Here is a 25,600-nt window from a genome sequence, read left to right as displayed (position 1 = left end):
TATAGCACAGTTTGTTTGTTCTTTTCTTTTGGTCCTTTTGCTAAGGAACACTTGTTTTCTTCTTTTCTTGGTGCACTTGCATCCTATCTATATATCGCGCATGTCTGTGCAACAATCAGTCAACATTTTTCGAAGCTATATACGTTTCTAGAATTGTGGTGTTTCTATACAAGAAACGTAACACTGTGGCATTCATATGTATGTATGTACGTATGTATGTATGTATGTATGTATGTATGTATGCATGTATGTATGTATGTATGTATGTATGTGTCAATGAATGCATGCATGCATGCATGCCTGTCTGTATGTATGTATGTATGTATGTATGTATGTATGTATGTATGTATGTATGTATGTATTAAGTAAGCATTCATTAATGAAGGATTAAAGCGAAACCGGTCATACATTCTACGTGTTGGTGTTGTTTATTTTATAATATATATATATATATATATATATATATATATATATATATATATATATATATATATATATATATATATATAATCACCCGTACTTGCCGCAGAAGTGTGCCTTATAAATGGCCCCATCGCTAGTACGACTTTGATCAATAGTAGCATGTACCGATTCCTTTATTAGCACCAGTTATTGACTCTTCCACTCTGCCAGTCAAGCAGACGAGATGTGAAGCGGTCTCGTGCAAGAATGAAAAAGCTGTTCTATCCGCAATCCAACATTTGGCAAACAAAGTGGTGGAGATAAACGGTTGTATTCTCTCTGTGAAATGGAATCTAGATGAATCTGTAGCTAAGTCGGTGTCTGCGATACAAGGATTATTGTAATAGCAGGCTAAAGGAAATTGTGAGTTTTATATCAGGAGAGGTTAGTTCGGCTTGTTTGCCAAATACATATTATATTTCACTCTATTCGGGAAACGCTTGTGCTGCAAGAGGCAATTCATGTAGTGCCTTATAACTTGCTTTCTATTGGGATTTCTAGCAAACAAGACACGTTAATGTTTGAGAAGTAAACATCGGGCTTAATAAAAATCAATGTCAAGACACATCCACGACATAATATAATTCTTCCGTTTGAATATCAAATCTGTGGAGAATACGGAATTAAGATCTTGCTAACCTGTATCCAACCATTCCACTGACGTCTTCGTGACAGTTGCCGACTGCTTATAGATATTGAAACACATTAGGGATTTGGACTGGTGTGATGGATTTCGGTCTCTGCGACAGTCACATTGTTACAGTGTCAATAAAATAGTTTCGAGAAAGTCAGCATCACCGTAGCACTTACAGAAGATCACAAGCAGGTCATGGATGACAAGTCAGATACAAGTGAGATTACGAGAGACAAGTTATTTGCAACCGTGCCGAGCATGGAAGAAAACCATACCAGCTCTCCCATCAATCTTTGTCATTATCCCCCGTCACCGCGCGTCAGCACGAGTTATCACCCGGAAACTTCGCCACCCAGTCTTAGTGACGTCAGTGTTAACAAGACGCGACGTCGCAGCACAATTAATTCTTACAATCTTGTCAACTATTACGCTCTACCTCGAGATCCACAGACGCTGAAAGCTATTCGTCAAATGACTGAAGCTAAAGCATTAAAAAATGTAATTGTTCTTGGAGTGGCCTTCATGTTTGCTAACACTGCTTTTGTATCACTACAAAGTCTCCAAAGTATTATGAACTCCGAAGGGGGAGTAGGTGTTGTCTCCCTAAGTTGCATCTACGCCACAACTGTTATTTCGTGTTTGTTGGCTCCATGGCTAATAAATAAACTGACGTCAAAATGGACAATGGCTATCGCATTTTTCCTCTTTACCGGATACTTCGCAGGCAATTTTTATCCTAAACACTTCATGCTGATTCCCCTTGGCCTTACCCTAGGGTTCCTAACTGGTCCCCTGTGGAGTGCACAAGCGACCTTCATCACTACAGTGGCCTTGACCTATTCGCAACATGCTCATATATTCGATCAAGATGTTGTTGTGAATAAATTCATGGGGATTTTCTGTGGATTTTACAGAAGTAGTTACATCTGGGGAAATTTGATTACAACGCTAATGCTATCCAACAATCAAACACTAAGGACTGAGGAATCTGAATTCGACTTGAATAGATCCATCACGAGAAAAGTCTGTGGTGCTGTGGACTGTACCATCAGTACTCCTGACGCAGGGGTCGAGAAGTTCGACATCAGCAATAGCCCGTATGTCACGGAAATTCCTGATGACACAAAATATATGTTGTTGAGCATATACCTGGGCTGTGGCGTTATGGGTGCGGTTGTGCTGATGGTCCTTCTGGACAATAATACCGTAACCAGTAAGTCCTTGAATTCCAACTTCTCTCTAACGACAAAAGAACTCATTCTTGCCACAATCAAAATGCTGAAGGACTCCAGATGTCAACTTTTGATCCCTCTGGGTTTGTTTGTGGGCCTTGAACAGGGATTCATTTTTGGCGATTTCACAAAGGTACGTACAGTAAATTATACACTCAACCCTCGCTATAACGAATCTGACCATTACGACTTTCTTGATGTAACGACAACACAATGCTGTACCTCAGAGAGCACTTATACATAAGAGAAACGTCGTTATAACGAATATCTCTTCGTTAGAACGAAGGTTTTTGTTCATTATTGCGATGGACTGCTATCATTATACGACAATTAATATTATTGGTGTGGTACTACTTCATTCTAACGATTTCATAAAATGCCCCCCCCCCTTTTCCATACTTATTGTATGCACAAATACCAGCTGGCCTAATCGCAATTAAAGGAATCAGAATTTCTAATGCTCATGCAGAGGAGAACTCGACGATCATTTATTATGGCATTACAAATCTGCAAGGGGTTCCATCAAGTCTAACAAACCGGTTGCAAGACAGTTTTCAATTTGACATTATTCTAATATGCTGTGTGCTGTTAATAAAGTAATAGCCGTGCATAAACGTCATTTGATAATAAAGTACTAGTCGTGCATTAACGTTATTTGTTAATAACAGAAACTCGAAGACATTCATCACAAAGAACGAGACAAACATTTGTATCTTACAAACTTAGCCTGTAGTTATCGTTCCTACAAATCATCGCTGTAGCGCACTTCTGGTTGGTTGATGAATTTTTCACGTATGTATGTATGTATGTATGTATGTATGTATGTATTCAAGTTCAACAATACGTCAGTGCAGTACTGGTTGCATGGTGCCAAACGTTCCATGAAAGTAAAAGCTGTATAAGGAAATGAAAATTAATCTTGTCTCCATATTAAAACCAGTAACCCGTTTTGTATTGGTGGCGTTGTCGAGAAATAAACGAGGACATGGCTATAGAGTAGAACGAGTTAGCGTGCGACGTCAATCTCACTATAGCCCTTGCATGTGGTACTATCGTGAAACCGGTCACGTCAGTCTCACTTTAGCCCTTGCATGTGGTACTATCGTGAAACCGGTCACGTCAGTCTCACTTTAGCCCTTGCATGTGGTACTATCGTGAAACCGGTCACGTCAGTCTCACTTTAGCCCTTGCATGTGGTACTATCGTGAAACCGGTCACGTCAATCTCACTATAGCCCTTGCATGTGGTAGTATCGTGAAACCGGTCACGTCAGTCTCACTTTAGCCCTTGCATGTGGTACTATCGTGAAACCGGTCACGTCAATCTCACTATAGCCCTTGCATGTGGTAGTATCGTGAAACTGGTCACGTCAACCATACCATAGTCAGTCATCCTGATTAAATATACTGGTACTATTTCCAAATCGACCCTTTCTTTGTGCAGAGCTTGAACTGGTATTAGCGGTTGCCTTAGCAATGGGATATGCGGATATCTTTTTTTATTCCTTGAGAAAATGTTGAGTTCGTACAATTATTGCATGATACTGTACATGACAAGTAATGACGCTCCGCTAATATACAAATAAACTGATCTTAAGAAATTTTTCACAGCTAGCAAAACATGCACTTGTATGTTGTATTGAACATCAGATTTTACACAATTCATGAATTACTGAAGCTTGAAAACTGTGTATACACTTCGTGAGCGGCCATAATGAAGCGAAGACCGTTAATATAAAGAGTGTACAGTAACCCCATTTCAAGGTGCATTACTTCAGGAATCCTGTAAAATATGAAGTTCAAATCTTTTTAATTACAACTTAGGTTATAAATAAAATGACTCTCAAGAAATAATGTTGTACACAACATTAGATACAGGCAACTAACCGTAGTTTAGTTGATTTTTATATAGCAACTTTAAACATCAGTATTCAAAGCAATTAAGGGCCTGATTTTTTATCAAAGTCATCAGCTCTCACCTTTTTTATAATTTCATCAGCAATCGTGACCAAATTTGAATATGCTAATGGTTTAGAATGAGATAAATGTCTTTTGCAGCAGGGTCAATTTACTAAGCTAATATTAAGAAATCAGGCGACTAAAATTGTCAATGGAGCAGGGTACAAATCTGGGCGAACACTAAATACCCTACTTATTATTTGGAAGTTGGGCTATTGACTGCAACATGAGATGGATTGCTCTTTCAGACTTTTCGAGACTTCTATCAATGCTTTCAACTTTTACATAGAACATGTCTGCTTCAAGACTTCTATCAATGCTTTCAACTTTTACATAGAACATGTCCGTTTCGAGACTTCTATCAATGCTTTCAACTTTTACATAGAACTTGTCTGTTCACGTCCACGTTTTCGTTTTTGATTTTTACTTTTCGGAAGGTTAAAATATCGTGTGCATATCTGGTCAAAAAAAGACGATCAAGGTCATAAGATATCTCAAGGTCATTTAAGAGACATCGAGAAAATTCGGCAAAGCATATATTACTGATTGTGCAGAATGTTTGCGTTTACTTCTATCAAATGTACACGTGTTTTATGTTTTACCGTAGGTCATATAGTGCACAGACTAGTTTTTTCCCGCTCAAATGTTAACACTGATATCAACAGAAAACCATTTGGTGGTACGATCACTGAAGTTCGATGAACATGACGCATGGTCGGCTCTTCTTATTAGTTATCATGGCTGCGATACACACGGGATCAATCGGACAAACTTCAGCCGTTAAAGTCGAGACAGAAGGTTATTCCACGGCCTGACAGAAATGGCAGTGCGGTGTTGATATTTTACGATAAGGTTTTGTAGTAGCAATAATTTCTGTGAAATTTACACCGCTATTTGGTTTGTTCCTGTGGATGTATCAGATGCATACATAATATTATTTTGTGAATAACATAACTCAAAATTATTTTTCTCCAATCAAGGTTTCAATTTCATGACACTAATTGTTATGGACTCTATTTGCGATATTTTGAAAATGATCCTGAGACCATGCTGGATCAATTATATGAAAATTATACGCAAGGCACTCACAAAAAAGAAGAAATATGCACCTTCAAGTCTGTATTTGTAAATCTGTTTCATTAAGACCGTCGTTTGTAGTTTTGAAAATCTCCCAATGGTTGTATAAAATATTTTTTTAAAATTGTATTGCGAAAGTTGAATGTAATTTTGATGAAAAGCTGTTACCACTCCAATTATTAAAATAAATAAACGAAAGGAAGTGAAGCCAATAATTTAAGTGAAATTCAACAAACAATGTATTTCTCATGTATACAAAGTGAAATTTTAAAAGACACGTACAGTATTGTTAATTAAATTATAACTAATCCTAAATGTCATATCACAAGTCCAAAGTATAGAATATTCCGAATGAATTCCAATAGTCTCGAATGTCCGGATGTGCCAATATTCTTTAATGTTCTGAAATACCATGGATGCACTCTACAAGCTTTTAAAAATTCATATAGGATCAAAAATAATATGCTAATCCAGTCAATTAACACTTAAGTAATCACAATGAATAATTAAAATAATTCCTGTCGAATTATATATGAGAACAACTGCAAACTCTGATCATGGATTCCTATAGGCTGATTTGAAACAGGAATTAAGTATTTGTTTATCAGATCCCCTATATAAATTTCCCTTGTCACAGGACGCCATATAATGTTCTGGAAATCTAATGTAGAAGTCCACAATTTCGTACATAAGGTTTGGCCGTGAACTCAAATTTTAGTAAACATGTTTACTACTTACAACCACGACTAAAGTTAGGCCGGCAAAAAGTGTATTCACAACCCTCAAACACGGACGAAAATGAAGCACACAATATAAATATACGAAATGTTCAAATTATAAAAAGCGGAAATAATACATTCTATATTGAAAATTCGTACTTGGCCGGACAACCTTTTTGTCCAGCCTCCCGATTATGCAACAATTCACACCTAGCTGGTGATCCATTCGGTAGCTGTCAATTGGAATCTCTTTTATTCGAGAGGTGATTGACAGATATCCACCTCGGCCGATTGGTCTATTCTTCTTCGTTTCTTAATTCTACTTTCTATACATTTCCTAATGACACTATTTATTTATACAAAAACAACAATTGCCTTTGTGGACATCATGTTCTTTTCATTTTCCACGAATTATACAATCAAAATTGCTTGTTAGTTTTCGTGTAAAAATAAAAGACCAATCTTTTTTGAATCATTTAGAGGTAGAATAATTCGTCACCCTTGAACCAAGGAATCAAGCAGCATTGACATAGAAAGTAGGCCTACTTGTTTGGGAATGTCAACAGAATTCAATAGCAGTATCTAATTTGTATTTATTTCGTCATAGTAACGAGTGGGGAAAAGAGCGCAATGTCCACGACTGATTGCATCACCTTCCTGTCTTGACCCGTGTATCATGTCTTCATATTCTCTATACTTTCTATTCTGAACGCATATCTCTTTTCCGGACTTCCTAGTCTTTTATTCTGAACACGTCATCTATTTTCCGGACTTCCGACTTCCGTCTCGGACTGTCCTGTCTCTTCCAGAAAGCTGCTTCCTTAAAGGACAAAGTTACCCCTTAATCTCTATACGAATCACTTTCTATATGTACATAATATTCAATCACTTACGTTACTCAGAAGCATAACTATCTATCCGAACCCTGCTTAAATTCTGACCTAATTCGATAGATCATCACTCTCGCTTCACAGCGACTGACAATAAATTAACACCGTGAGCGATGCATCTTACATTACCATATCTCTTTGCATATGCTACCACATGCTCGATTACTGTTGCATAAAATTCACAGAATTCTAGCTCACAGCAATCCATAACCTACGAGATTATTTAAACATTACAAACCCAGATATAACATGCGATTATCGTTAACTCACGATACTCAGTATCGTCCTAACAGACAAAGGAAATTATTTCATATTACCCTATGAAATCCTACACATATGAAAATTTGGATCGCAAGCAATCCGTCATTTCTATCAATGAACTAGTAACTGCAAAAGTAAAGAGATAAATTGCATAATAACTCTGGCATCAACAGATCTCCATGAAAATGATTAAACGATACATAATATGGATCCTAGTCGTATCAAATACATTTGCATAAAACAAACAATGAACTATAGAAAATTACGTGAAAACTAAAAATTGCTTACCTTAATGATGTTCTCTTTCAGAAATTGTGCATCCTAGCACTAAAACTTGTCTTTCTTACAAGACAGCCACCTGGTCCCCTTTTCTTGTTTAACGACGAAAGCACTATTTCTTTTAGACTCGGATCCAAACTTCTCCTCTCAGGAATTTCGGGCTAAAGAATTTCGATCAAGGTCGTCACTGTAAATTCACATTACTTCCAAACTGTACGCTTTAGTTTACTCTGACCAATCGTACGCAGAGGTTCCTAAATTTTCCCAAGATAATCATTTATTTCGTCAGATTTTGGATAGCCTAGAATCTTTGAAATACGTTGCAATCAACTTCCCTTTGAAATGACAAGGGTTCCTATCAAGCGGATATGGTTGGTAGCTCAAATATTTACTTTCTCAGGACAGCGTTGCGATGCCCAGGTCAAATCTCAATGAGTCGTAGATGCTGGCCTTTCATGTTTAACACTGACATGGGTGGGGGGGGGAGAAGAAAGGTTGAAGTGACCCTTCAAAAAGACTTTTCTGGCTTAAATGTGATAAAAGTTTAATGCTCAACGCATTCAACTTTAAGGTTCAATACTATTCAAAATTCGACACTTTACAGATTGTTTATAAATATTTTCAAAAACTTAATTTGAAAGAAATTTCATAAGTCAAATACATTGTCAGGTTAAGAGACAAAAGACTATTTTAAGTGGCCAAATTAAGATTGTTATCAATGAAGAAATCTAACAACGTTTGAGAGTATACCAAGGCAAGTTCAAAGTCATTGAACATAATTGTCGTCAGTTTCAAAGTGGAACCAAAAATTGCCATACAAGTAGTTTTTGATAAACTTATGTCAACGTTATCTTGCATACACCATTTTTGAACGGACTGGATATCGGTCTGCATATACTAATTGACAACAGCAGTAGTGCTGTTATGTCATCAGCGAATATATCAGAATTTGAGTATTTAAGAGAAAGAGGAAGATCGTTAATAAAGATTAAACAAAAGACATGCTTGGTTCAATGTTACTGTGTACTTTCCAATACTGACACTTTGAGTCACTGACACTTTGAGTCCTGTTAAGTAAGACGAGATATGAGCAGAGCGTCTAATAGTTGTCAGACTCTCTATGTACAGCAAGAGCTTGGCTTGCTTCAAGCAATCAGGGAAAACAAACGTTTTTACACTTGTAATAACTGTAGAGAGGAGTAAGAGGGAGGTTTTGTTTATTTTGGTTTTGTTGGATGTAACGCCATATTTCAGCACATAATAGGCGACCAGTATATTTGAACCACCGAAAAACGGGAAGCTACTGACAAGCTTTCCCACATACCCATGCTGGTCGAACGGAGACTGGAACCCACGCAGACAGAGGTGACATGTGAGTGATCTCTAAAGGCGAGAGAATTACACCGCTCGGCCATTCGGGGCTTCTGTGACAGAAGGAGTGTTAATACTTGCCGAACGCTGTAATAGCTTGGCAATAATCCCCTTTGGCCCGGTATTGGCAGGACTTCTGTCTCTCGTTAATCTTTGCGAATACGCAAAAAGAATGCTATTAAACCTTTGAGTGACATTCCGTTGACTGGTTTTCATCAATTGCTCGTATGGAATATTGTGATGAGAAAACGTAGTCTGCTTGCATGAAATATGATCAAGCAATGACGGAGTAGTACGTATTTAATTTCCAAGACAGACAGACCGATGTTATACAAAGTAGTAAGTATTTAATTTCCAAGACAGACAGACAGATGTTATACAAAGGGAAAGTAGTTTGTTAGAGATTCAATAAAAACTAACTTTAGCTCTTCTGGTTTCTGTTTCAACAGTCTTCTTTTTTCTACACACATTTATATTTTTGTCTATATTCAAACATAAAAATGCGTGCACAACATTGATGGATGAGCTACATCAATATAACTGTCTCCAATTGCCAAAATGCCTCGTTATACTTATTCTTCCTCCGGGCAGCACGCACCCAAAGCACGTTACTGCAATAGAAACGCTCGTCTATTTTATATCACCATATGGCTACGCTGGCCATCTCAGAAAAGGATTGCGTAAAGCCATAGTACCTAACGAATAACCGTCTTCACTACGGGGACTTCAAACTGCATCTCGATATATTTTTATATAAAAAAAATTGTGAGAGTAGCGATCATGCGTTTTTCAACCATCAACGTTCTCCACATCCCTCTATGGTGTTTAAACCATTTTCCTTTGGGCTCAGGCTTTAATGACTTCCTGGCAATCGGGCGAAGATTGATACAAGAATGAAACTTGTATTAATCATAAATGAAAATGCGTGTACAACATTGCTGGACGAATTGTATCAGTGTGGACGTATCCATGTATCGGTATCAGATTTCACGCATGCCCCTATCTGTTATTATACTCATACTTTGTTCGAGCCGGACCAAACTGCTTGCATTCGTATCGTATGGATACTGACAAAAGACATGCAATTACGTTATGTTCTTCTTTTGCAAAGAAGAGAGAAATTTTCCAGAGTTGAGAAATAAGATGTGCCATCTTTCCCTAATACACCGTGTTCATTCGGAGTGATATAAATACTTACGCACTCAAAGTGGATTATTCAACTCGTCTGTTCCATACTAACCGAGTGTATCCACATTTGCGTATCAATCAAAATACGGTTCAGAATCAATGTAATTTCATATATTTACATACCAAACATTTGGTAGTTGCTTTACTTATCAGAAATAACAAATATTACAATAAACGTTTGGCAAGTGTTTATTTCTCAACAGATCCATAAGTTGACGCTCTTGTGAGACAGCTCATCTGTTTCACATAGCTGATCGGGAGCGCGCGCTGCCTCGAAAGCGGAGTAAATTCAACGTACCGTATCAGCGTCGTCACTATGGAAACTTTAGTGTTTTATTTTTGTTTTCATGTTTTACACTCACCATTTAACGACCTCCTTGGAATCAGGCGAACGCCTATGAATAATCTCAGTATTCATATAAAATGGTTTGTTCACTTGGCTGTGTATTACTAATAAAGAAATACATTCCTTAGGTTATGTCTCCACTCCACATTGACAGTGGACTTGTATTAATTTAATATTAATAAATATTACCTGTCACTGTCACAACTAAACTTTATTTTTTTACAGTCTTGTGTCGCTTCTTACACTTTTATTACAAAACAGGTCCATACAGTCAGTGGGGTAAAACTCTGAAGACGTACGATTAGCGAGAAGTTTGTCTGCCAGGACAAAGTTGTGCTCTTCTGCAAATTGAATACACGTGACACTAATTTTCAAAACATCATGGCTATGCGGCACACACGTCAATGGTGAAAAAAAGATTGGTTTAAAAGGCAATACTTAAATAACAGCCACGCATCTGGTTCATGATGTTGCGACTTTGTCCTGGCTCGTACTATTCGTACGAGCTCTGTGACTGTAACTTCAGTTTGGTGCAACGCAGAAAAGGCAGTTGTTGTTGTTGTTGTAGGGTTTAACGCCATTTTTCAGCACACGACAGGCTATACATGGCGGCCAGTATTAATGGTGGAGGAAGAACTCGGGAAAACCCCAGAAAGAACCACCGACCCACGAGAAGCTACTGGCAAGCTCTCTCACATACCCACATTAGCCGAATCCGAGACTCGAACTTACGCAGACAGAGGTGAGATGGCAGTGATCCGTAACGAAGAGCGCTTTAGACCACTCGGCCACTCGGGGCCCCCGGAGAAAAGGCAGTGATGGTTTGACGAATAGACAACTATCTCAGGAGTAAAACAAACATACATAATGGTCGTGTGTCTTCATAGACGGAGAAAGCAGAAGGAAATCTAGGGCCAGGCGTGGAACGAAGTTTTTCAAAGTTAGTTATCTTCTCTCTTTTATCGTATGATATACAAGATGCTTAGAATGGGTCATGGTGATAATCAGAGGTAATTTTGTCACTCGGTATGATTTGTTTTCCTTCCGGTTGTTGCTTTGTTTTTTACATTAGGCTCGCTTCGAGCACATGTATTTCCCAATAGGCCTTTTGTATCGAATATTGAAACAAAAACTGAATGTATTTCTTGTCCCTCTGAACTGGCATTTCATTCTGCCATTAAGTATGAAAATGCTATTATTGGCAAAACTTTCGGCAATTACAAATTTAATTCACATCTGCGGAAATCGAGTTTTTATCATTTGCTTGCGTGTAGAGATGGAGTGGACCAAGGGTGGAGCTAAAACACTGCTACTACGCAATGCGGTGCGTAGATTTGGCTTCACAAATACACCATGTACATGATATAGGATCAATTATTCTTGAGCACTACTGCCATGAAATTCAGAAAATATATATTCTTTGATGAGTTATAAATGCGAGTGGTTGCGATTAAAGCAGAGAAACGTGTTTATTTTTTCATTAGCAGCGAGGGTCGACGTCAGTTTTTGCATGCTGAGTATTCAGTGCCCTCAATTGCATCGTATGATTGTTAAACATCTCAGTCTATAGATAGACTAAGAAATGAATCCGTCTACTTAAATATCTGTCTATTCGCTAAGTTGTTCACGTACCATGTTCCACATGTTAGATTTCTGTAAGAGTACCATTAGAATTAATGGGAACTATGTGGTGCAATATATATATATATATATATATATATATATATATATATATATATATATATATATATATATATATATATATATATATATATATATATATATATATAATGACAAGCCAAGTAAATTACTGTTAGACATTAGATAGAAGGAGTTATTCGAGATGAAAAAATAAGTTGCCATACCAACGTTTTTATTGAAAATGGCTTTTATTTTTATATGTTTGCCATCAAGCGGAGTGTATTTTGTTATGAAGTTGTCCGTCAGGCCACGAGTTTAGTTAGTCCCAACGAAGCATTTGGTTCTCTCAAGAGAGTGGATGTCTTGTATATATAATGTCAATAATGACTGATGGGGGAAGCTTGAATTCGTCATGCAAGATTTACTTTGTTTGCCGGATGAGGTGATCACCAGTAAGTGGTCAAAGTTAATATCTTCTTATGCTGATTAATTAAACGAATAGCTTAATTTCAGATATTTCAACCACCTGTTCATATTTAATTTAAACTGATGTCTGACTTGTTTTGTCCAATCAAAATGGAAGCCCTTCCACAGCTTTTCCAACTTGCAATCAGCTTACGGTATCTATATGGCACATAAATCTACATGTCCATACACTGATCGTTCCTCACTCGCACTACAAAACAAATTCATTTTATCAGAAATAACTGCATTACGAGACAAGAAGAGAAAAGAATTAGGGAGAAAGAGCAATAGAAGTAACTCATGCCTTCTATTACGGGGTGGTGGTGGTGGTAGCTATTATTATTTAGAGGATCATCAAACACGGTGTTATTGCCCAGATTGAGTGGACAATAAAAGTATGAAAATTAATAGATGAAATAAATGGAGATCTAGAAGAAATATAAAATTTAACAATACGAGCCTCCGTGCAAAAAAATGTAATAATTAAATCAATTAGATAAGCAAAATTAAATGGCATAAGACAATTGAAAGATACACTCCTTTTAGAAAAATAATTACCAAACGTTATTTAAAAATGCAACTAGCAGTACCGTTTCCACAGATATGACAAATTTCATCATAAAATCGATTGAGAGTTTTCCAACTCAGACGTCCAGCATGTCTGAATGACCTGATCACTTGGCTGCTGTCACTTCATTTCAACACCGGTAGTAGGTTTGGTTGTATTTGTTCTTCTGGCTCCCTCCTTGTTGCTGCTTACAATGACTTATCTCTCTCTCTCTCTCTCTCTCTCTCTCTCTCTCTCTCTCTCTCTCTCTCTCATCCAGCCTCTTACAGGCGATTAACTGCAAAGTGGGTCGTATTACGTCTGCGTCTCCCAGTAATACAAGTCCCTAATACATTTTTCGGAGAAAAGTACTATCTACTTCTTTCTAAGAGTAACGAGCTCAACAAGACTAACTAATCTGGCGTCGTAATAACTACAAAACTTCGCTTGAGAAACACACCCTAAAGCCGTTCTTCTCTTAATAAACCGATCTCTGTAAAGTTTCAACTTGTGGCAGATATTTCATCATGTACAAACGCTGTTTCTGCAAAATCTCAATCTTAAGCATTTGTTCTGTACCGTAACCAATTTACCTGGTCTTAACCAATTCTCCTGGTACAACCATCGGGCGGAACTCATTAAGAATCAATTATGTCCCCATTAGTCCACATTGGTGTACCGTATCTATACCACTGCCATGTATTTAATCCCATACCAATCACATCCATAATTTTGGTAGGTATGTGTCACGTTGACACCTGTACAATACAAGCATCTGCAAAATTCATACTGTTACACTATCCATGGTTGCGATGTTGTCAACCATTTCTACGGTCCTTACAAAAATGAATGCTTGAAAAACACTATAGCTTTCATGTTATTTTGGATTTTATTTTAGAGCGCGAAAATAAGTTTTCTATTGTGCTCAGAATTACTGAAGAATTCTTTAGATGCAGACTTTCAGTAGACGCGATGTCCAATCAACAATAAGTTCTTATTACTTCACGCTCATGGGTCTAACAATACCAAGGACAGAAACAACTTACGGGATGACCGTGATCACATACGTATACTGGGATGGTAATGTTTACAGAAGTATAATGGGATGACCATGCTTACATAAGTGTAATGGGATGACCATGCTTACGTAAGTACAATGGAATGGTAATACTCACACAAGTATAATGGGATGGTAATCCTTTCATAAGTATAATTAGATGACCATGCTTACATAAGTATAATATGACGGTAATGCTCGCATAAGTATAATGGTATGGTAATGCTTACATACGTATAATGGGATGGTAATGCTTACATACGTATAATGGGATGGTAATGCTTACATACGTATAATGGGTGGTAATGCTTACATACGTAAAATGAGATGGTAATGCTTCCATAATTATAATGGGATGACCATGATTACATAAGTATAATGGGATGGTAATGCTTACATGCGTATAATGGGATGTTTATGCTACTTAAGTATAATGGGATGTTAATGCTTACATAAGTATAAAGGGATGGTAATGCTTACCTACGTATAATTTGATTGTAGTGCTTACATAAGTATAATGGGATGGTAATGCTTACATAAGTATAAAGGGATGGTAATGCTTACCTACGTATAATTTGATTGTAGTGCTTACATTAAGTATAATGGGATGGTCATGCTTACGTAAACATTGCGGAATAGTCATACCTACGTAAGTATGGGATATCAATGCGTGCATAAATATATATTTATTAATTTCTTCAGCATACAAAAATCAATGCACCCATTTAAAAGTACCATCAAAATTATAAATATTATATAGTTGTCGTAAAAATGAAAGTAGACATGCAAACGGAAAGGCGTTAAAATGAAAGTAGACATGCAAGCGGAAAAGCATTAAAATGAAAGTAGACATATAAAAGGAAAAGCGTTAAAATCAAAGTAGACATACAAACGGAAAAGCGATCATATCATAAGGATCATTTTTCATGCTCAGGAAATAGTTCATTCTTTGCAATCTGGATCACCTTGGCCTCGTTTTGTAGAAGAATGTTGAACTTATATATAAATAAATTTGGAATGGTTGCTTATATTTTTATTTCCATTACAATATTTTGGTATTTAAGTGTTTACAAAATTCTCTTAATCTACCCTTAAAATAATATTGATTCCTATGGTGTCCCTGGGATCAATGAAAACACAAAGTTTCTGTCTGTTTAAGGTTTCAAAGAAATCATCGATATTATTATTTTATTATTGAGTGTTTTTAATGGTGTATTTTGGTTGGAGAAAGAATATTTTCAAAATAACAAACTCGATTTTCATGAAGACATTATATCTCAATAACTATGGAGGTTAACAGTTGAATTTTGGGAAGGATAGACTAGTATACTTGTTAGGGACAAATGACCCATATATCAGTTTATACAGTTGTAAAAATTCGTCCAAAGCTTTGAAGATTTACTGTAATGCAGGCGCATGACAACAATCATGCTAGAAACGTACGACTTTCGTTGCACGAACCAGATAATTATTGGGAACACCAGCACTTACTATGAGGAATTAGAGTTTAACCTAATTTCATAAATCGTGACCTAATTTTGTCCTTATTTTAGAGACCCAGGAATTGCTAGACATTTAGTGATACTTGCATCCCAGAGACTCGAAATAGCATTATTGTCAACATGTTGACTCCTCTTCCATTGAGATTTTCAAATTTTACCATCGGTCGAATTTGTTTTTGTTTCATTTTATAAGAGCAGTGTCGATTCGAGTTAATTAGTAAGTGACCCTTTTAATCATTATTTTTATTGACATTTACCACCATGATATATCTAAATACTCAATGCAATCGAAATTATCAGTAGCAGCAAAAGTTGTACCTACTTAGACTTTGTTAGTTGCCTCACGCAGAAAAGAGACCGATTCGGCTAATGTGGGTATGTGAGAAAGCTTGCCAGAAGGTTCTCGTGGGTCGGTGGTTCTTTCCGGGGTTTTCCCGGGTTCTTCCTCCACCATGTATAGCCTATCGTGTGCTGAAAAATGGCAAAATTCAAATTCAACAACAACAACAACAGAAAAGAGAACCCAAATTATTGCACTCTTTTCATACCTCGGTAACATATCCTAGGGTAAGGTTATATATGTATTGATCTCCTGGTAGGCTGTATTGTCGTTGCAGAGAATGTGTATTTTGCGTCCAACAAGGACTTGGCTTGTTAACTGTGATGATGTTCCACTCGAGTAGATAGCGGTTATATAAATCATACAAATATTCTGTTCATTAGCCATCCTTAGCGCTTTCGTTTATTCTTCATTTTTTCAATGAATCACTTTTTGAATGGTATGAGTGAAGGAGACGAACCCTGCAGATAAACTACATCGCCCCTTGTGGCATCTGCATTCCATCACGCATACTCCATCGACTTCCTTGGAATAGAGAGGATTGTTGCAATTTGCCTTGAAAATTGATAATTGCTGTTATTGTTCATGGTGGGGTTAATGTTCGTTTCTGAATCATTTTGATTCTGTAAAGCGTACATTCAGTGGCGCAGTTACCATAGAGCAAGAGTATGTAAAGCATGGAGGCGCTATAAATTAGGCAGGGGACCGTCGGTAAGCTTGGCATAGGGGCCCGTCGGTAAACGTGGCATAGGGGCCCACACAAGCGCCTAAATATCTCAGCTACGCCACTACGTACATTTCGACCGTCGCTGTAAAAGATTTAATAAAAGCTCGTGTGAACAGTTTGTGTGACAGGCAGTTATTAGGCCCTATTTTCATGTTCAATACACTTGTAGGTCACATAACGGCAATCGATTTGAGGACAGATATTATGGAAATAGTTAGGAAACACGGTCATCACCATATCCTCTAATGATGAATCGTAGACAATATGATTAGTAGATAAAGGATAAAGTTCGAAAATAGTTGTAACATTTCTATTTAACTAAGGGGTACAAGGACAGACAGACACACACACACACACACACACCAAAAAGATCTGTAAATTTTCTAATTATAACTATCTCAGCTAGGAGTACTAGGACTGAACGAAAATATTTATCAATCTTCTAATCATAACCATTTCGTTTTGAGTTACGAGAACACCTAGAAAATACCTGTACATTTTCTTAATTATGACTATCTTGTGTAGAGATACAAAACACTTTTAGTACACTTGTAAATTTATGTACAACCGATATCGAGTTATTGTAACAATGTACATTCGACAGGGATATATATATATATATATATATATATATATATATATATATATATATATATATATATATATATATATATATATATATAATGTTTGATTGTGTGATGTTGAGCATTTTTCATCACAACGTAGATAAAGGTTCAAATAGAGGATGATATCAGACGCTACAAAAAGAACATTAAAAAAGTTGTCACGTGATTAAGAATAAGGCCATGAATCATGCCAGAAGTCACTGCGTCTTAAACATAAAGATACGTTTTTGTAGAACACAAAGGCTTGCCGCGATGGGACAAAGAGATGTAAGAAACATCGATGATGGCAGAGAAGTCTATTAAAACTTATGGGATATACGTGCCAGCCTAGTCCATTAAAACGTATGGGATATACATGCCAACGGCATTTAATTTCATTTTGTTTTAGGTGAACGCAGCCAAGACTTTGAACCCAGTTAGGGCGGACTTTTTGTGTGACGTTAGAAAAATCAATACTCATAGGTCTAAATCAAGCATTACTGAAATTACATGCCAATATCATTTAATTTCACTTTTTAGCTGAACAGAACCAAATCTTGGACCTTGAAAATGAAGAGTTTAGACATGACACCAGCAAATGAATAGTTCCTGACCGTAGCATTATGTCTTACTGGAACTGCATGCAAGCGTCATTTTTATTTAATTGCATCCCAAAAACTTAGTATTTTCTCAGTGGATGACAAACGAACCAATGGGCTTTCTATAGATTTAAACGCTGTGTTTGAAGCCTTTAAACTGGCAAAAATTACGAACGAGAGCGTAAATATTGATTACTAAATAAATATATACAAATCGTTGTGGGAGGTGCAGTCGCAAATACACCGGTAATCCCTGCTAAGAGAGATTCAATATACCATAACCGACTCTGAAGAGATTACTGAATGACATCCAAGAACAAGAAATATACCAGGACAGGCAGCCAAGACAAGACGCTTTCCTCCGAATCTAACGATCGCCAAGAACAAGAAATATACCAGGACAGGCAGCCAAGTCAAGACGCTTTCCTCCGAATCTAACGATCGCCAAGAACAAGAAATATACCAGGATAGGCAACCAAGTCAAGACGCTTTCCTCGAAAACACAAGATAGCCCAAAACAATAAATGGAACAGGAATCACCATAACAGGCAGTCCGAAATATACTGCTGTATAGATAATACAACACAAACAAAAATCAACACCAGAAAAACAATATAGAAACATTACCTGATAATTATTCAGAAGAAAGCCTTATAACCAGCAAAGTAACGCTGATTTGATTTTTCTTCCTTGTGAAAATGTAATCAAACAATGAAAATGTTGAGCAATCTCATTAAAAAACGATATATGAACTGTACGAAAATCGAAAGGAATGTTTGATTCCAAAAAACAAAAGGAAAGAAGTTTTAAAAATGAATAGTTCGGTAGTTAAATATTTAGACGAAGATTGATTCAACTATACTTCATATTAGTGTTGTATAATGTAAGAGTTGTGAAAGTTGTGACGGACCGCCCGCAATTTATAATGTAAACGTTCATTGTACATTTATTAAACAATAATTGAAATCGATCAAATAAATGTGTGATAATTATATCATCTTTATCAGGCACACTATAATTTACTTCAAGTACATTGTTTTATTTATTGCTTGAGGCACCACCACTATTTACATACTTTCTAGTTAATAAATTTTTCAAATAGACCATTTGAAACTTGAAAAGATTAAATTTGAATCTGAATTGCTAAACAATTATATATATATATATATATATATATATATATATATATATATATATATATATATATATATATATATATATATATATATATATATATTACTTTGCTTACATTTATCATCAGTGGATTGATACTGTTAATGTTTTTTAATTAAGGGTGGACTGTTTAATGACAATGTCAAATTCCTTTTGCACTCAGATTGCAATACTCATCATATGAGGAGAAATATTACTATCTCAGTTTGCATGCATGTACATCAGCCATGGACGATATCATTTTTTTCTCTCACAGTAATTGTAATTTAACTCAGGTAGCAGCAGGGAGGCCGAACAACCTCTAATTGATTCACTTATATTTCGTCAAATTAAGTCTTCCTACAAAAACACAAAAATCGTATTAAAAAAATGCGTATCCAGCGTAAAACAACTCTGTTTACCTGTTTTCGCCGATATGTTTTTTTTCTTTGTATCCTCGAAGGAAAAATGCGCGATTGTCGGTGACAATTTGGAGGCGCGCCCTCCCTGCTGCTATCATCCAAAAATCGTATCAAGACCTACTCGATACCGTGTTCGAGGATCATGTAAATTTATTGCTATAAATCCATACGGGGTTGACTGAGCCTGACTAAATAAATTTCTAAACTTAATTATGTCCATATCACCACTGCACCAAGTCTGATGAATATTTCGTAACGTGTGTGTATCAACTCCGTTAAACACTGCAAGAATATTACAGTTATCCCTGATCACTTTAGGAATTTGTGTATATCGCTGGGTTACATAAATCACATCAGTGTTTTTGTGTCTGCCTCTGGAAAATATTCTGGCAGGATTTGATTGCTTATCCAACATGACATCATCGTAAACAACTAAATTATTAATAAATCCATCAATATCATCAATACTTGGCGCTTCATTAATGTCAGTTATAAATTCAACAACGTCATCTAAGCTCTCATTTAATGATTTTGCACTTTCATTAAAATCTTTTCATACTTCGTAGTATCGTTGATCGTCCACAGATGGATCTACCAAATGCAACTTATCCCACTTCATCCACTTCATTATTAAATTAAGTAACAACTGTGTCTTACCACTCCCAGATGGTCCAATTATAATCATACAAACAGAATTTGGTAGCGCTGCGTGATGCTTAACTGGTTTTCATTTCCTTGTTGCAGAAAAGTCACTGATTTCCATTAGATATAATATAATATAAATATGGATTTATATTGTGTAAAATGTAGAGAACATACCCCAACAACAGATACAACAACTGTTACAACAAAAAATAACAGATCAGCACTTACAGGCAAGTGTGAACGATGCGGTACGATGAAATTTAAATTTATCTCCACTGACAAGTCAGTGCAGTCAGGTGAAAAGCCAAAACCAAAGCCAAAGCCAAAGCCAAAGTCAAAACCAAAGCCAAAGCCAGCATCAAGTAAAAAATAAATGAGGAGGTCATATTGCAGCAAAATTAACAAAGTTGCCAGGAGCTCCGTGGGCTAAATACCGAGGAGAAAAACACCTCCCAGGATTTAATTACTTGGTTGTGGAACCCGACTTGATATCTGATTTGATGACCAAGATCAACCAAAACCAGGTGAGTATCCGATAAACGATATTGATAAGGCGTGTCATGTGCATGATAAGTAAAAATCTACAAGATAGGCATCTCGCGGATGTGAAATTAATTCACGCGTTAAATTCCATCACTGATAAATCTTTCAAGGAAAGGTTAGCTAGTTGGTTAAAAAAATCCGCAATGAAAGGTAAATTAGCGCTAGGTGCTGGTAATTAATTATAATGGAGTCGATTTATTATTCCCCAAGAGGATACTGGAGGGGTAGCGCAGCAATTAGTAAACTCGCTGAAGCAGCAGAAGTTACGCGCGTTACTGCTAAAAAGTGGTTATCCAAACAAGCAATATGGCAAATTTACCAACCACCGCCTAAACAAATTCACTTTGCACATTTTGATGTTAGTGTTCCTAATGAAGTTCATCAGGCTGATATATTATTTCTGCCACATGATACCGTTAAAATCCGAAGACGTCAAATTACATACAAGTACGCGCTAACTGTAGTTGATGTTGCGAGTAGATACAAAGATGCAGAACCGTTAACGACTAAAACAGCATCTGAGGTTGCTTCTGCTTTTGAACGAATTTATCAACGAGGACCTCTACAATGGCCACAGTTGTTACAAGTTGTTCCTGGCAAAGAATTTCAGGGTGCGGTATCATCGCTGATGAAACAACATAACGTCACCATCAGACGATGACATACTGAAATTCACCGTGATGAGGCAATTGTTGAGCGATTTAATCGAAGACTTGCTGAGCGGTTATTTGGATATAAGTACGCGAAGGAATTCATTCAGGACAAGAGATCGCGCGAATGGGCTGCAAGATTACCAAGCGTGATAACTGCATTAAATAATGAAATAACTCGAACAACCAACATGAAACCTATTAAATGCAATTACCAAAAGAATATACCACAGCGACGTGATTTTTCAGCACAACCAATACTGGGTGATGTCACTGTGAGATATTTATATGAACCAGGTGAACTTGAAGGTGGTAAAAAAAGAGCGACTGATCCTATCTGAAGCATTACGACACACAAGATATCTAACATAATTAGATCTACTGGTAGACCAGCAATCTACAGGCTGGATTCAACTGCTCCTCAACGTGAATTCACACGTGAACAATTACAAGTAATTCCCACGGATACTCAGTTACCGCCCAAATCACTTAACTAGCACCCCTACGCCGATTACATTCAAGACAGGTCAGCATCATATTCTCTCGTGTATGACCAAGACGATTATCTTTTCTATCTACGGTGAATTGTCTTGGATTATTGCTCGAGTACCGCCACAACATTACACAATTACAGCTCGCACAGTGATTATTCTGCTGTTGCTTCAGTGTCATGATAAATTCAACGTCAAGATCAAAGTTGCGATTATTTTTATTGTCACTTTGTTTATAACCAGCTAAATGTTTTCTTATTATATCGTTGTCAATGTCATCATTAATGGTTTCTAACTCATCTAAGACAATTCTCTGCAGCTGAGAAAATCTTCTGACTCTGGACACAGCCAAGTAAACTAAGTTCGACCACTCGATTCGATCATCAACGATCCAAACAACTGTATCAGTAATAGTCAGTCCTTGAGATGAATGAATCGTCATTGCGTATGCTAGCGTCCACGGGGATTGGTCAGCGCGCAGTGCATCTTCAACAACATTGACATCAACTGTGACAATATCATTTAATACGAGATTTTTTTCCCTGACTTCTCCTGGTATATCAACGTCGATATTCTGTAACCTTGTATCAGCTGGTCGATAACACAATGGCACTGGCAACATTGGAAACTTCTCCTGTTGTAACTGAAACAACCGCTGTTGAAGTGTGTCTCTGACTATCTTTCTACTTGCCACTATCAAATCGTTTGGTCTCCACGTTTGCAGAATGTCGTTCATTGAAGTCTCTGAAATCACCTTGCGCATAATTTCACATTGAATTTTATTCGGTTGTAATCTGATTAATTTCTTGAACTCGTTTAATTCTGCATCAAGAGATCTATGATCGGTATCAATTTCTTCATAGTAATCAACAAAATCTTTTAACCAATAATGTGGAGATGGTCCAACAAACGGCGGAGGCTGACCGTGATCGCCCACATTATCAAAGCTTTTTTTTTGTTAATAGCCAATCAAGAAATGTTTTTAATAAATCTAACGACACTGTGCACGCTTCATCGCCAAATAGTAACTTTTGGAATGCATTTCTCTCCCATTCGGTCAGAAGTCCACACACCACCGCTGTATTTGAAAAAGCTATGATAAGTACAAGAATTAACTCCTCGTTGTTTCGTCTCCCTGGGGAGTCTGTGTGTTGGTGTTAATACAATCATATCTGAATTCTGTCGAAATAATTCGATCACTCGAGTTGTTTTACCACATCCCCCTGACCCTTTCAAATAAACGGTTTTGTGTCTGGATACTGGATCATATACAGACGGCGCCAACGACAATTCTGATAATTCTGATTTGCAATAACTATCTTTAACCGTAACATAAGCGGATTCACAATAACAATGTAACATTTCCTTTTTTATTCTCCACGAGCTCCATGATTCATCATTGATTGTAAAACGAGCCAGTAAATCTGAATATCTTTTATCGATATAGAATGAATCCGGTGCAACTCTAACTGCAGTGTCAGGAAATCTATTTAGTATCGATAGCAAATTTATAGAAACATAAGCCAGCATCGAAGATCTTAAATGTGTATACTGAGGTGATTCTCCATTAATGTAACTAACAATGTGCCCAACCGTGTTCCGTCAGAAAAGTAAGCGTCCTCCCGATTACAAAATATATTTCTCGCAGCGGCATCAGCAATTATAAAATCTAATTCAACATCATCCATTATCAATCGTTTATGATCATATGCACTACCTTGAGTAAATTTAATGATTATCCTTCTACCAAGATCTTTTGCTGTTTTTTTCACTGTTGCTGATTTTAATCTTAAGAATATTAGGAGCATCACTAACAATGACATCAGCAGAAACGTTTGGACACTCTCGCGCATATTCTTCAATCACTTCATCTAGACTGATATGCTCCGGTGTTGGTAACCAAACTGAAGTCTGTTTTCGGTACGATACGATCGCTTCACTGACCGTCAACGATATCAATATTTTACTGTCAAGCATATATCGTAATAACACTATTGGCGCCCAACGTTTCTCTGAGAAGTGTCTGCCAAACCAAACATAACAAATCGGACGAAGATTCATAGCGGATTCAAACGAAGTTACACGAGCAAATCCTGTCAGATGAAAATCGGGTAATGAGCCGTTAATGGAAACTCTTACCATCTCATGACAAGGATGACCAAATCTTTTAAAATATCCAGCACACTCGCCCATCCCAAGAAAACTTCCCGGATAACACACAATCATGTCCACAGAAATGACATCCTTGTGGTCATACTTGGCATTCCACAAACCGCCATGTCCGTATTCGATACAACTATCCTGAACATCCTCAAGGAACTCAGCGCGTGTTGGTCTCCATGAATTTCTTTCTCGAGCGGCGTGGGCAGCAACCGATGCAATTGTATGTAAAACAATTAGTTAATAACTGCTCATTGTTTTCTGAATATCTCTGTGCGAGTTTTTATATTTCTTCGTGGAGAGATTGGTTACGATATAATTCGCCGTTAGGTCTTACAAATTGATCATACTCACCATCTTAGGAACTTTTAAACAACCACACTGACACAGGGTCGTTTTCGCTTATCTGGCTGATAGCATCAAACATTTCACCCCCAGAGAACTCTGGGGAGTAATATATCACAACACGATCTCGTGGAAACATTGTTACTGCGTTGGTCCAAGCGTGAGCGTTATGGTCAATAATTTCAATTGGTGTTCCTTTTCCTTTATTCGTTGATTCATATAAGACTTCTTCGGTTAATGTTTTTACTATCATTGGAAACTTTAATTTACTTGATAATTCAGCGACATCGTTTATTGACGCTCCTGTATCCTTAACCGATTCAGCCCATTTGTTTATTTTTTCACGTCGCAAATCAGTTAAACCGTTTCCGCGCTTCGCATTTTTAAAATGTTCCATTACTCGCTCGGCTACACAATTTAGCCTTGACAATTTCATTGGGGCAAGATCATTAATGTTGTTTTTTTTATCGGATAGATTCCATAAATGACCGTGGTCACAGGATACGATCGAGCGTAATATGGTTTATCAATCGCAGTCAACATTCCTGGTTTGGAATCTTTACTTAACAGAGCGGTTTTTCCATTAGCAAGGATAGGGTCACGTTTGTCACGGATAATCCACGTATCGGAATCTGCTTGCACAATAAACTTTATTCTGAAATGATATTTCTGAATATCAAGGTAATCGATAATTGTTTTCGCTCGTGCATCATTCATTTGTAGCGTCCTTGACAGAGTCAACGCTGACTTCGTCAGTGTCGCGTATAATTTTGAATGTAGACCATACGTGAGATGCTTTATCATTACGAAATTCTTTTTTGGCATCCCTGATACTATCCATCAGATCAGTCAGGGCTCGTCTCCGCGAGTCAAGGGTTAGTCTGTCAAGATCGAATCTAGAAGCATTCCAGGGCTTGATTGCAGATAACCTTTCAAATTCCTCCATATTATATTTAAGACAAACATTTAAATAAGAAATATTATATATATATATATATATATATATATATATATATATATATATATATATATATATATATATATATATATATATATATATATATATATAATGTCTCAAACTAATCAGTGCAAATGTTTTCAAATGGTATCTGTAACTGCTTGTAACAAATCCTGCAGGAAAGAATTCTGCGGGGAACATTCTCAAAGCATTCGAAAAGGGGGTTTAGGACCAATACCCTGTCTGCGATGTGGTGTTGGGGTCAGCGGTAAAACAAAGTTATGTGCAAGTGGCGGGGGAAAAAGATACCGTGAACTTAAAAGATATTATAACA

At 36.9% G+C, this 25,600-nt stretch overlaps 1 protein-coding gene across 1 annotated transcript in view; it reads left to right on the top strand.

Annotated features, from left to right (window-relative positions):
• Nucleotides 1-643: 643 nt before the first annotated feature.
• LOC149775112 (N-acetylglucosamine transporter UNC93A-like) overlaps nt 644-25,600 on the top strand; it is a 224,472-nt gene continuing 199,515 nt past the window's right edge. The window contains exon 1 of the mRNA XM_089943287.1: nt 644-2,461. Within this exon, the coding sequence (XP_089799413.1) occupies nt 1,292-2,461 (1,170 nt within the window). The 5' untranslated portion in view covers nt 644-1,291. The remainder of the gene's footprint in view (nt 2,462-25,600) is intronic.

This window comes from Sinohyriopsis cumingii, chromosome 19, assembly GCF_028554795.1.
Source record: "Sinohyriopsis cumingii isolate HCF-2022 chromosome 19, ASM2855479v2, whole genome shotgun sequence".
NCBI classification, from domain to species: domain Eukaryota; kingdom Metazoa; phylum Mollusca; class Bivalvia; order Unionida; family Unionidae; genus Sinohyriopsis; species Sinohyriopsis cumingii.
This window is presented reverse-complemented; position numbering and strand designations above follow the sequence as displayed.